The sequence below is a fragment of the Cherax quadricarinatus genome, chromosome 52 (assembly GCF_038502225.1).
Source record: "Cherax quadricarinatus isolate ZL_2023a chromosome 52, ASM3850222v1, whole genome shotgun sequence".
In the NCBI taxonomy this organism is placed as follows: domain Eukaryota; kingdom Metazoa; phylum Arthropoda; class Malacostraca; order Decapoda; family Parastacidae; genus Cherax; species Cherax quadricarinatus.
In genome coordinates, this window is record NC_091343.1 from 1,961,833 (window position 1) to 1,975,285 (window position 13,453).

At 46.0% G+C, this 13,453-nt stretch overlaps 1 protein-coding gene across 2 annotated transcripts in view; it reads left to right on the forward strand.

Annotated features, from left to right (window-relative positions):
* Positions 1 to 12,866, forward strand: part of LOC128696796 (uncharacterized) — a 40,443-nt gene extending 27,577 nt beyond the window's left edge. For both annotated transcript variants that reach the window (XM_070096009.1, XM_070096008.1), the window contains exon 3: positions 9,507 to 12,866. In XM_070096009.1, coding sequence (XP_069952110.1) covers positions 9,507 to 10,301 — 795 coding nt within the window. In that variant the 3' untranslated portion in view covers positions 10,302 to 12,866. The remainder of the gene's footprint in view (positions 1 to 9,506) is intronic.
* Positions 12,867 to 13,453: the final 587 nt, after the last annotated feature.

The following is a 13,453-nucleotide window of genomic DNA, read 5'->3' on the forward strand; positions in this document are numbered from 1 at the left end:
TGGATATGGGGTGACTACCACCCACAGGATGGGTATGGGGTGACTACCACCCACAGGATGGGTATGGGGTGACTACCACCCACAGGATGGGTATGGGGTGACTACTGCCCACAGGATGGGTATGGGGTGACTACCGCCCACAGGATGGGTATGGGGTGACTACCGCCCACAGGATGGGTATGGGGTGACTACTGCCCACAGGATGGGTATGGGGTGACTACCGCCCACAGAATGGGTATGGGGTGACTACTGCCCACAGGATGGGTATGGGGTGACTACCACCCACAGGATGGGTATGGGGTGACTACTGCCCACAGGATGGGTATGGGGTGACTACCACCCACAGGATGGGTATGGGGTGACTACTGCCCACAGGATGGGTATGGGGTGACTACCACCCACAGGATGGGTATGGGGTGACTACTGCCCACAGGATGGGTATGGGGTGACTACCGCCCACAGGATGGGTATGGGGTGACTACCGCCCACAGGATGGGTATGGGGTGACTACCGCCCACAGGATGGGTATGGGGTGACTACCGCCCACAGGATGGGTATGGGGTGACTACCGCCCACAGGATGGGTATGGGGTGACTACCGCCCACAGGATGGGTATGGGGTGACTACCGCCCACAGGATGGGTATGGGGTGACTACCGCCCACAGGATGGGTATGGGGTGACTACCGCCCACAGGATGGGTATGGAGTGAGTATCGCCCACAGGATGGGTATGGGGTGACTACCGCCCACAGGATGGGTATGGGGTGACTACCGCCCACAGGAAGGGTATGGGGTGACTACCGCCCACAGGATGGGTATGGGGTGACTACCGCCCACAGGATGGGTATGGGGTGACTACCGCCCACAGGATGGGTATGGGGTGACTACCACCCACAGGATGGGTATGGGGTGACTACCGCCCACAGGATGGGTATGGGGTGACTACCGCCCACAGGATGGGTATGGGGTGACTACCGCCCACAGGATGGGTATGGGGTGACTACCGCCCACAGGATGGGTATGGGGTGACTACCACCCACAGGATGGGTATGGGGTGACTACCGCCCACAGGATGGGTATGGGGTGACTACCGCCCACAGGATGGGTATGGGGTGACTACCGCCCACAGGATGGGTATGGGGTGACTACCGCCCACAGGATGGGTATGGGGTGACTACCGCCCACAGGATGGGTATGGGGTGACTACCGCCCACAGGATGGGTATGGGTTGCGTAATAAACATATTAAACTAACTTTCCTTGAAGCTGCGTTATGTACAGACTCTTCCCTCAGTAATTATTACAAACATTTGACGTTTTATTGACTGAAGTAGCTTACAGTACACACCAGTAGTGGTACACCACAGTCCACACACAGTACACACCAGTAGTGGTACACCACAGTCCACACACAGTACACACCAGTAGTGGTACACCACAGTCCACACACAGTACACACCAGTAGTGGTGCACCACAAGCTACACACACAGTACAAACCAGTAGTGGTGCACCACAAGCCACACACAATACACACCAGTAGTGGTGCACCACAAGCCACACACACAGTACACACCAGTAGTGGTGCACCACAAGCCTCACACACACAGTACACACCAGTAGTGGTGCACCACAAGCTACACACACAGTACACACCAGTAGTGGTGCACCACAAGCTACGCACACAGTACACACCAGTAGTGGTGCACCACAAGCTACACACACAGTACACACCAGTAGTGGTGCACCACAAGCTACACACACAGTACACACCAGTAGTGGTGCACCACAAGCTACACACACAGTACAAACCAGTAGTGGTGCACCACAAGCTACACACACAGTACACACCAGTAGTGGTGCACCACAAGCCACACACAGTACAAACCAGTAGTGGTGCACCACAAGCCTCACACACACAGTAAACACCAGTAGTGGTGCACCACAAGCCACACACAGTACAAACCAGTAGTGGTGCACCACAAGCTACACACACAGTACAAACCAGTAGTGGTGCACCACAAGCTACACACACAGTACAAACCAGTAGTGGTGCACCACAAGCCACACACACAGTACAAACCAGTAGTGGTGCACCACAAGCTACACACACAGTACACACCAGTAGTGGTGCACCACAAGCTACATACACAGTACACAGCAGTAGTGGTGCACCACAAGCTACACACACAGTACAAACCAGTAGTGGTGCACCACAAGCTACACACACAGTACAAACCAGTAGTGGTGCACCACAAGCCACACACACAGTACAAACCAGTAGTGGTGCACCACAAGCTACACACACAGTACACACCAGTAGTGGTGCACCACAAGCTACACACACAGTACACACCAGTAGTGGTGCACCACAAGCTACACACACAGTACACACCAGTAGTGGTGCACCACAAGCTACACACACAGTACACACCAGTAGTGGTGCACCACAAGCTACACACACAGTACAAACCAGTAGTGGTGCACCACAAGCTACACACACAGTACAAACCAGTAGTGGTGCACCACAAGCTACACACACAGTACAAACCAGTAGTGGTGCACCACAAGCTACACACACAGTACAAACCAGTAGTGGTGCACCACAAGCTACACACACAGTACAAACCAGTAGTGGTACACCACAAGCTACACACACAGTACACACCAGTAGTGGTGCACCACAAGCTACACACACAGTACAAACCAGTAGTGGTGCACCACAAGCCACACACACAGTACAAACCAGTAGTGGTGCACCACAAGCTACACACACAGTACAAACCAGTAGTGGTGCACCACAAGCTACACACACAGTACACACCAGTAGTGGTGCACCACAAGCTACACACACAGTACACACCAGTAGTGGTACACCACAAGCTACACACACAGTACACACCAGTAGTGGTGCACCACAAGCTACACACACAGTACACACCAGTAGTGGTGCACCACAAGCTACACACACAGTACACACCAGTAGTGGTACACCACAAGCTACACACACAGTACAAACCAGTAGTGGTACACCACAAGCCACACACACAGTACACACCAGTAGTGGTGCACCACAAGCTACACACACAGTACAAACCAGTAGTGGTACACCACTAGCTACACACACAGTACAAACCAGTAGTGGTACACCACAAGCCACACACACAGTACACACCAGTAGTGGTGCACCACAAGCTACACACACAGTACAAACCAGTAGTGGTGCACCACAAGCCACACACACAGTACACACCAGTAGTGGTGCACCACAAGCTACACACACAGTACAAACCAGTAGTGGTACACCACAAGCCACACACACAGTACACACCAGTAGTGGTGCACCACAAGCTACACACACAGTACAAACCAGTAGTGGTACACCACAAGCCACACACACAGTACACACCAGTAGTGGTGCACCACAAGCCACACACACAGTACACACCAGTAGTGGTGCACCACAAGATACACACACAGTACACACCAGTAGTGGTGCACCACAAGCCCCACACACAGTACACACCAGTAGTGGTATACCACAAGCCACACACACAGTACACACCAGTAGTGGTGCACCACAAGCCTCACACACAGTACACACCAGTAGTAGTACACCACAAGCCACACACACACAGTACACACCAGTAGTTGTACACCACAAGCCACACACACACAGTACAAACCAGTAGTGGTACACCACAAGCCACACACACAGTACACACCAGTAGTAGTACACCACAAGCCACACACACACAGTACACACCAGTAGTGGTACACCACAAGCCACACACACACAGTACACACCAGTAGTGGTGCACCACAAGCCTCACACACACAGTACACACCAGTAGTGGTACACCACAAGCCACACACACACAGTACACACCAGTAGTGGTACACCACAAGCCACACACACAGTACACACCAGTAGTGGTGCACCACAAGCCTCACACACACAGTACACACCAGTAGTGGTACACCACAAGCCACACACACAGTACACACCAGTAGTGGTCCACCACAAGCCACACACACAGTACACACCATTAGTGGTGCACCACAAGCCACACACACAGTACACACCAGTAGTGGTGCACCACAAGCCACACACACAGTACACACCAGTAGTGGTGCACCACAAGCCCCACACACAGTACACACTAGTAGTGGTGCACCACAAGCCACACACACAGTACATACTAGTAGTGGTGCACCACAAGCCACACACAGTACACACCAGTAGTGGTGCACCACAAGCCACACACAGTACACACCAGTAGTGGTGCACCACAAGCCACACATGCAGTACACACCAGTAGTGGTGCACCACAAGCCACACACACAGTACACACCAGTAGTGCTGCACCACAAGCCACACACACAGTACACACCAGTAGTGGTATACCACAAGCCACACACACAGTACACACCAGTAGTGGTGCACCACAAGCCTCACACACAGTACCCACCAGTAGTGGTGCACCACAAGCCACACACACAGTACACACCGGTAGTGGTGCACCACGGGCCACACACACAGTACACACCAGTAGTGGTGCACCACAAGCCACACACACACACAGTACACACCAGTAGTGGTGCACCACAAGCCACACACAGTACACACCAGTAGTGGTGCACCACAAGCCACACACAGTACACACCAGTAGTGGTGCACCACAAGCCACACACAGTACACACCAGTAGTGGTGCACCACAAGCCACACATGCAGTACACACCAGTAGTGGTGCACCACAAGCCACACACACAGTACACACCAGTAGTGCTGCACCACAAGCCACACACACAGTACACACCAGTAGTGGTATACCACAAGCCACACACACAGTACACACCAGTAGTGGTGCACCACAAGCCTCACACACAGTACACACCAGTAGTGGTGCACCACAAGCCACACACACAGTACACACTGGTAGTGGTGCACCACGGGCCACACACACAGTACACACCAGTAGTGGTACACCACAAGCCACACACACACACAGTACACACCAGTAGTGGTGCACCACAAGCCACACACACACACAGTACACACCAGTAGTGGTGCACCACAAGCCACACACACAGTACACACCAGTAGTGGTGCACCACAAGCCACACACACAGTACACACCAGTAGTGGTGCACCACAAGCCACACACACAGTACACACCAGTAGTGGTACACCACATGCCACACACACAGTACATACCAGTAGTGGTACACCACAAGCCACACACACAGTACACACCAGTAGTGGTATACCACAATCCACACACACAGTACATACCAGTAGTGGGCAATGAATGGATGTCTAGGGCAATTGGTATAAATCGCTGGCTAGACAGGTACTGCAAGGAACTTGCAACCTCATTCATTGATAACTGGGACCTATTCTTTGGCAAACGTGATATGTATGCAAGGGATGGAGTGGTTGCATTAGCCAATTCGATTGAGAGGGTAATTGATGATTCGTCTAGGAATTTAAACTGATAGATTATAGAGGTATGGGTGTTAGGAGGAAACAATCAGGCTGCAGCATTAGGGTTAAAAACAGCAGTTATTACCGGAATACCTCTGGGATATGTTTAAAAGACAATATTCAAAATAAAGTTGCTAGTAATGGCAAATCAATTGATCAACAGACAAAGAGAGATAGTAGAGGGCAACGAGTGACTAGCTCCCTTAAGGTTTACTATACAAATAGTAGGAGTCTAAGAAATAAGATAGATGAGCTAAGATTACTTACAAGTATAGGTAATGTAGATATTATTGGTATAACAGAGACCTGGTTCAACCTGATAGAGAAATGCCTTCTGAATGCAACATACAGAGTTATAAACTATTCCACACTGATAGGGTTAACAGGAAGGGTGGTGGAGTGGCGATGTAGGTCAGAGAAAATTTAAAATGTTGTCTTAGACATGATATAAGATTAGAAACATCGAGCACAGAATCTGTTTGGCTACAGTTTCTCGAGGGACGTAACAAATTAATTTTGGGTGTGATTTATAGGCCCCCAAACTTTGATAGGGAGTGCAGTAAGCTGTTATGGGACAAAATTCATAAGGCATCTAGATATGAAAATGTTGTGATAATGGGAGATTTTAACTTTAGACAAACTGATTGGAACATTATGACAGGAAATCTTGAGTCTAGTGACTTTCTTGATACGGTTCAGGATTGCTTTTTAGAACAGGTTGTGACAGAACCAACTGGAGGAAACAATCCGTTTGACTTGGTTCTTGCCAACAAAGATTCACTAATTAATAATCTTGAGGTTAATGATGAGCTTGGGGAAAGTGATCACAAATCACTTAGTTTCAATATATCATGGAATTACCCAGATAACTGCAATAAAATCTCTGTCCCAGATTTTTGCTTGGCTGACTTCATGGGACTTTAATATTACCTTGGTGGGCTAAATTGGGATGTCCTGACTATGGGTCAGATAGGTGATCTTGGTTGCCAATATGACGTTTTTCAGAGCATAGTTCTAGCTACCCAGACAACTTTTGTTCCGAGTAGGGAAATTAGATCTAACAAAAATGATCCGAAATGGATGAACAATAGATTAAAACATCTCATTGGTCAAAAGAGAGGCATATACATGTATAGGCGTATCAAAAGAGTGGAGGGGCAGTTAAGAAATCAATATATTCAATTAAAGAGAGAAATAAAGAAAGGAATTTATTTATTTATTTAGAAATTTAGCATACATACAGAGGTACAAAAAAATACAGGTAAGAGCAGCATGCCAAAGCCACTTATATGCATAGCATTACGGGCTGGCTTACAATTAACTTAAGATTAACTAAGCAATGATGAAATCAGTGATAAGACATTATTGTAAACAGATAACTATAAAATACAAATGAGTATTACAAAGACAGGTCATATGGTTGCATGCATTGCTGTTCATTCAGTAAAATGGAGTATTCTGTTAGGTAGTGTATTTAAAAAAAATAACAAAGTTAGGTTTATAAGAAAAGCAAAAATGGATTATGAGGCTAAGGTCGCAAGGGATTCAAAGACTAACCCAAAAGAAGTAAGATTAGGGACAAGATTGGCCCACTTAAGAGTAACTCTGGTCAGATCACTGACAGTGATAAGGATATGTGTGAAATTCTCAATACCTACTTCCTCTCAGTTTTCACGCAGGAAAATACTAGTGATATTCCTGAAATAATAGATTATGTAGAACAGGACGATAATAAACTATGCACGATTGCGGTAACTAGTGACATGGTCCTCAGACAGAGAAATTAAAAGCTAACAAATCCCCAGGCCCTGATGAACTGTTTGCAAGGGTGTTAAAGGAATGTAAAGAGGAACTTAGCATACCTTTGGCTAATCTTTTTAACATATCACTACAAACTGGCAAGTGCCTGATAAGTGGAAAATGGCAAATGTAATACCTATTTACAAGGCAGGTGACAGGTCCTTAGCTTCGAACTATAGACCAATAAGCCTTACCTCCATAGTGGGAAAATTTATGGAATCAATAATTGCTGAAGCAATTTGTAGCCATCTTGATAGGCACAGATTGACTAATGAATCTCAACACGGTTTTACAAAGGGGCGTTCCTGTCTTACGGATTTACTAACTTTTTTCACTAAGGTGGTTGAGGAGGTAGATCATGGTAATGAATATGATAGTGTATGTGGACTTCAGTAAGGCTTTCGATAGAGTTCCACACCAGAGGCTATTGAGGAAACTTAAGGCACGGAATAGGAGGAGAAATTTTTTCCTGGGCAGAGGCATGGCTGACAGATAGGCAGCAGAGAGTTTGCATAAATGGGGAGAAATCAGAATGAGGGCACGTCACAAATGGTGTTCCTCGGGTCAATGTTGGGCCCATTGTCGTAAACAATTTACATAAACGACATAGATGAGGGAATAAATAGAGACATAGCAAATTTACTGATGACACCAAAATAGGCCGTCCAATTCATTCTAATGAGGACACTAGAGCACTCCAGGATGATTTGAATAGACTGATGCAATGGTCGGAGAAGTGGCAGATACAGTTTAATATAGACAAATGCAAAGTTTTAAATGTTGGACAGGTAAATAGCCATGCCACATATAAACTAATTAATGTAGATCTTAATACTACTGATTCAAAAAAGGATTTAGGAGTTCTGGTTAGCAGTAATCTAAAACCAAGACAACAGTGCATTAGTGTTCGCAATAAAGCTAACAGAATTCTTGGCTTCATCTCTAGAAGTATAAATAATAGAAGTCCTCAGGTTGTTCTTCAACTCTATATATCCTTGGTTAGGCCTCATTTAGACTATCCTGCTCAGTTCTGGTCACCGTATTACAGAATGGACATAAATGCTCTGGAAAACGTACAGAGGAGGATGACAAAGATGATCCCATGTATCAGAAATCTTCCCTATGAGGATAGACTGAGGGCCCTGAATCTGCACTCTCTCAAAAGGCATAGAATTAGGGATGATATGATCGAGGTGTATAAATGGAAAACAGGAATAAATAAAGGAGATGTGAATAGCGTGCTGAAAATTTCCAGCCATGACATGACTCGCAGCAATGGTTTCAAGTTGGAAAAATTCAGATTCAGGAAGGAAATAGGAAAGCACTGGTTTGGTAATATAGTTGTGGATGAGTGGAACAAACTCCCAAGTACAGTTATTCAGGCTAAAACGTTGTGTAGTTTTAAAAATAGGTTGGATAAATACATGAGTGATTGTGGGTGGGTGTGAGTTGGATCTGACTAGCTTGTGCTGCTGGGTCTGGTACCGTGCTCCTTCCTTGAGTGGAGGTGACCAGACTGGGTGGGTCATTGGGCTAATCCGGATGGGAGGACATGGACCTGCTCCGCATGGGTCAGTAGGCCTGTTGCAGTGTTCCTTCTTTCTTATGTTCTTAGTGGTACACCACAGTCCGTACACACCAGTAGTGGTGCACCACAAGCCACACACACAGTACACACCAGTAGTGGTGCACCACAAGCCACACACACAGTACACACCAGTAGTGGTACACCACAAGCCACACACACAGTACACACCAGTAGTGGTACACCACAAGCCACACATACAGTACACACCAGTAGTGGTACACCACAAGCTACACACACAGTACACACCAGTAGTGGTGCACCACAAACCACACACACAGTACACACCAGTAGTGGTGCACCACAAGCTACACACACAGTACACACCAGTAGTGGTACACCACAAGCCACACACACAGTACACACCATTAGTGGTACACCACAAGCCATAGACAATACACACCAGTAGTGGTACACCACTAGGCAAACATAATACAATCAGTTTTCCCCCTCCCCCACAAGAAAGTAATGTGTGTGAACAATCTAAAGATAACTGTTTCATAGTGACAATCCATGCAGACAGAAGACGTATGTCGAGAGCATCATTTCAATGTAGAGTGCTGAGAATGAAGGTGTGAATGGTAGAGCATTTTTGTCAAGACGAAGTTCAAATCTTAAAGATGTCTTTCCAACAGGTGTCACTGACTGGTGGTCCTGCGGGAGAAGAGGTAACCCAGATCATGCTGAAACACGTCAATCACCTCATTCTCAACATTTCAAAGTGTTATGACGTGAGTCTTACCCACATAGCTGAAGCTAAAGTAGAATATCAACCAAACACTGTTTGCACTAGGATGAAGGCCTCACTCACCAATGTCACCCTCGACTTCCTTGGTGATCCTGTGATCAACCTGTATGTCTATAACTCAACAGTAAGGAAGATGTTTCTGAAGAGCGTCAATGAACAACTGACAATCATCAACTCAAGTATAAAAGTGCTGAAGGTGGGAGATGTGTGTGGAGATGTGTTTGTCAAGGTACATGACACCAGAATCACACACTTTGAGAGCCTCCACATCAGGGAATCCGCCAAGCTCCTCTTATCAGAGTGTGTGATCGACGAGATCCCAGCAGGTTCTCTGGTCCTATCATCCAGTGGCAACACACTCAGCAAGGTCAGGTTCCCTGCAACACATGACCTCCCTAAATCGACTTTGGTGCTTGACCCTGGTGCTAACGTCAATCTTCAAGAGGTGTCAGGTCAAGTGCTGGTATCCTGCTCTGTCTGTTCTACTCCTCCTACAATACTCCCACAGGCTCCTCATGATCATTTACATACTTCCACCTCACCAGCAACTCTAAGAAACCAGAAAGAAGAATGTTATTGTTCATATCTTCTGCCGAGTGCTGCTGTGTTTCTTACAATAATAATCTCACTTATTTGTTACATAATTATTTTAAAAAAGAATCTCGTAAAGTCTCACAAATAAGACTTTCTGATGACAATAGTAAAGATCATGTGGAAATTATTACATTCAAAGTGGAGTGCTCATGCCACCGCTGTGTACACAGATGGCTCTAAGTCTTCAGACAGCGTCGGACTCGCAGCAGTGTTTCCGGACAGCATCGTGCGGGGGCATTTACTATCTTCGGCTAGCATTTTTACTGCTGAACTGTATGCCATTCTTGCAGCACTTATTCGTATCGCATCTATGCCTGTGTCATCATTTGTGGTAGTCTCAGACTCCCTTAGTGCTCTACAGGCTGTACGAAAATTTGATACATCTCGCCCCCTAGTTCTCCGTATCCAACTTTGGCTACGTCGTATCTCTACGAAGCATAAAGATATTATTTTTTGTTGGGTCTCTGGTCATGTCGATGTACAGGGCAATGAACAGGCAGACACTGCTGCGCGGTCAGCAGTACATGACCTACCAATTTCCTATAGAGGTGTTCCATTTCTGGACTATTTTGCTGCAATAGCTACCCACCTTCACGCCCGTTGGCAACAATGTTGGTCAACTCAGCTTGGTAACAAACTTCATTCTATTAAACCAAGCATAGGTTACTGGCCGTCTTCTTGTCATCAGTGCCGTGGTTGGGAGACCACTCTCTCCCGTCTTCGCATTGGCCACACTCGTCTTACTCACGGGTATCTCATGGAGAGGCACCCTGTACCTCTCTGTGAGCAGTGTCAAGTTCCAGTATCGATTAGCCACATTCTGTTAGACTGCCCTCTCTATCAACGAGCACGCAGAATTTACCTCCAACGCCGTCTTCGTTCTACTACTCTCTCTTTACCTTCCCTTCTTGCTGATGGACCCTCCTTTAATCCTGACTCTCTCATTGACTTCCTGACAACGACTGATTTACTCCACAAACTCTGATGATGATACCTTACGCACTCCCCTCAGCCCTTTCTAGCTCAGTCTCTTGCTGCCCTTTACCCTTTCACCATCCACTGCTCCGCTGTTATCCGTAACCTACTACTCATCCACCTCCCTTTTGCCACCTGATGCCCTCGCTTCCTTCCTGCCCTGCAGCGCTGTATAGCCCTTGTGGCTTAGCGCTTCTTTTTGATTATAATAATAATAATCAAAGTGGAGTGCTAAATCCTTAGGGGTCATGCAGTGCCTGGGATAATGGAAGGCAATCAAACTCAGTTCAAGGAATTGGAGGACAAGTCCAGCTAATTAGATGAAGATTATAATTATTATAATCAAAAAGAAAAGGAGACGCCACAGAATCATTGAGTAGCAAGGGTGGAGTGGGCAAGAGAGGGAGTTAGAAAGCACTGTAAGAAGTGCTAAAAGAAGTATCTTCAAAGTTTGTGTAGAACATCAGTTGCTACCAAAAAAAGTCAGTGAGGGAGTCTGAGTCAAAGGTGGATTCATCAGCAAGAAGGGAAGATAAAGTAAGGGTGTTAGAGCGGTGACAACATCAGAGGTAAATTTTGCGTGTTCGTTGATTGACTGGACAGTCCAACAGAATATGGCTAACCAAAACTGGAACCTGACAATCCTCAGAGTGGAACAGGGCGCCTCTCCATGAGATACCTGTGAGTAAGACGAGTGTGTCTGATGTGAAGACGGGAGGGTGCAGTCTCCCAACCTCGGCATCGATGACAAGAAGAATCCAGAAACCTAAACTTGATTTGATAGAATGTAATTTGTGTCATATCAGACAAATGTTGTTGCCAATGGTTGTGAAGGTGGTTCAGAAATCACAGCACAGTAGTCTGTGAATGGAACACCTCTATATGAAACTGGGATGTCATGTACTGCTGACCATGCACCAGTGCCTGCCTGTTTATTGCCCTGTACGTCAACATGACCGGGGACTCAACAGAAAACAATACCTTTGTTTTTGCTAGAGATTCGGTGTAAGCGAAGTTGTATACAAAGAACCAGGGGATGAGGTAAATCAATTTTTTTTTTCTAGCTTGCAAAGCACTAAGGGAGTCAGAGACTACCACAAATGGCAAAACAGGCATAGATGCAATACGGATAATTGCTACTAGAATTGCATATAATTCAGCTGTAAAAATGCTAGCCTAGTCTAATAAATGCCCTGGTGCCATTCTGTCCGGTAACATGGTTGCAAATGCAACAGCGTCAGAGGATTTAGAACCGCCAGTGTATACTGCTTAGGCATGAAAATGAGACTGGTAGTGATTAAGAAGAGGAGCAAGAAGCAACTATAGGTATTTAGGCTTTCTGGCATGGCAGTGGGGAAGAACAGGCACGAACTGTCGGAACCTCCCAAGGGGAAAGGATAAGTTAGATGCTACATGAACATATAAAGGGGGCAACTGAAGAGAAGACAAGAGCGAATGTAGATGAAAGGAAAAGGGGCAGAGTAAACAGGGGCAACGAACAAGCAATGAAAATTTTGACACTGTAAAAACATTATAGCATACCCAAATAAAACCATTCCCATTACTAAATTACACTAATTGTAATACATGTACTGTTATTTGTTTTCTTGCTACCTCACTATTATAAATCTTATTGAGTATAAAATTCTTGATTACCTAACCTTTGTAATAATGTGAAATAAAGAGAATGTACCATTCCATAACCTGTGTCAATATAGAGTAGTTAAAAAGAATTAGGATTAGTCTGCCCAAAATGCCTAGGAATGCTAGTGGCTTTCTTTGTAGTACTTTGTAATATGTAAGCCACACATTGCAAACTTTGCAGAGAAACAAAAAATTTGAATTTTAAACCTCTACTAACATCCGTTACTATCCTGTATATAGAAGGATTGTGTAGGTCATAAGAGAGAACAAAATAGCAGAGGCAGTGAGCATCATGGCGATTGTTCAAGGATGGAATATTCGCCTCTGCATAGAGGATCTCAACAGGTGAGGAGCAAAAAACAATGAGGCATAAACGTAATACCTGGTGATGGATGGGATCAAGTTTAGGAAGAGTTGCAGGAGAGGCCACTGAATATATCTGGTCACCATAATCTAGGTTCGATAAAATTAGAGCTGAATGCAGTCGAAGCAGAGTTCGACGATCAGCCCCCCATGAAAGATGAGGTTCAGCTGGCTATGACAAGTAACTTTCGAGGAGGTAATGTGAGGTTTCCAGGATAACCGATGGTCAAACAGAGGCCAAGAAACTTGACAGTATCA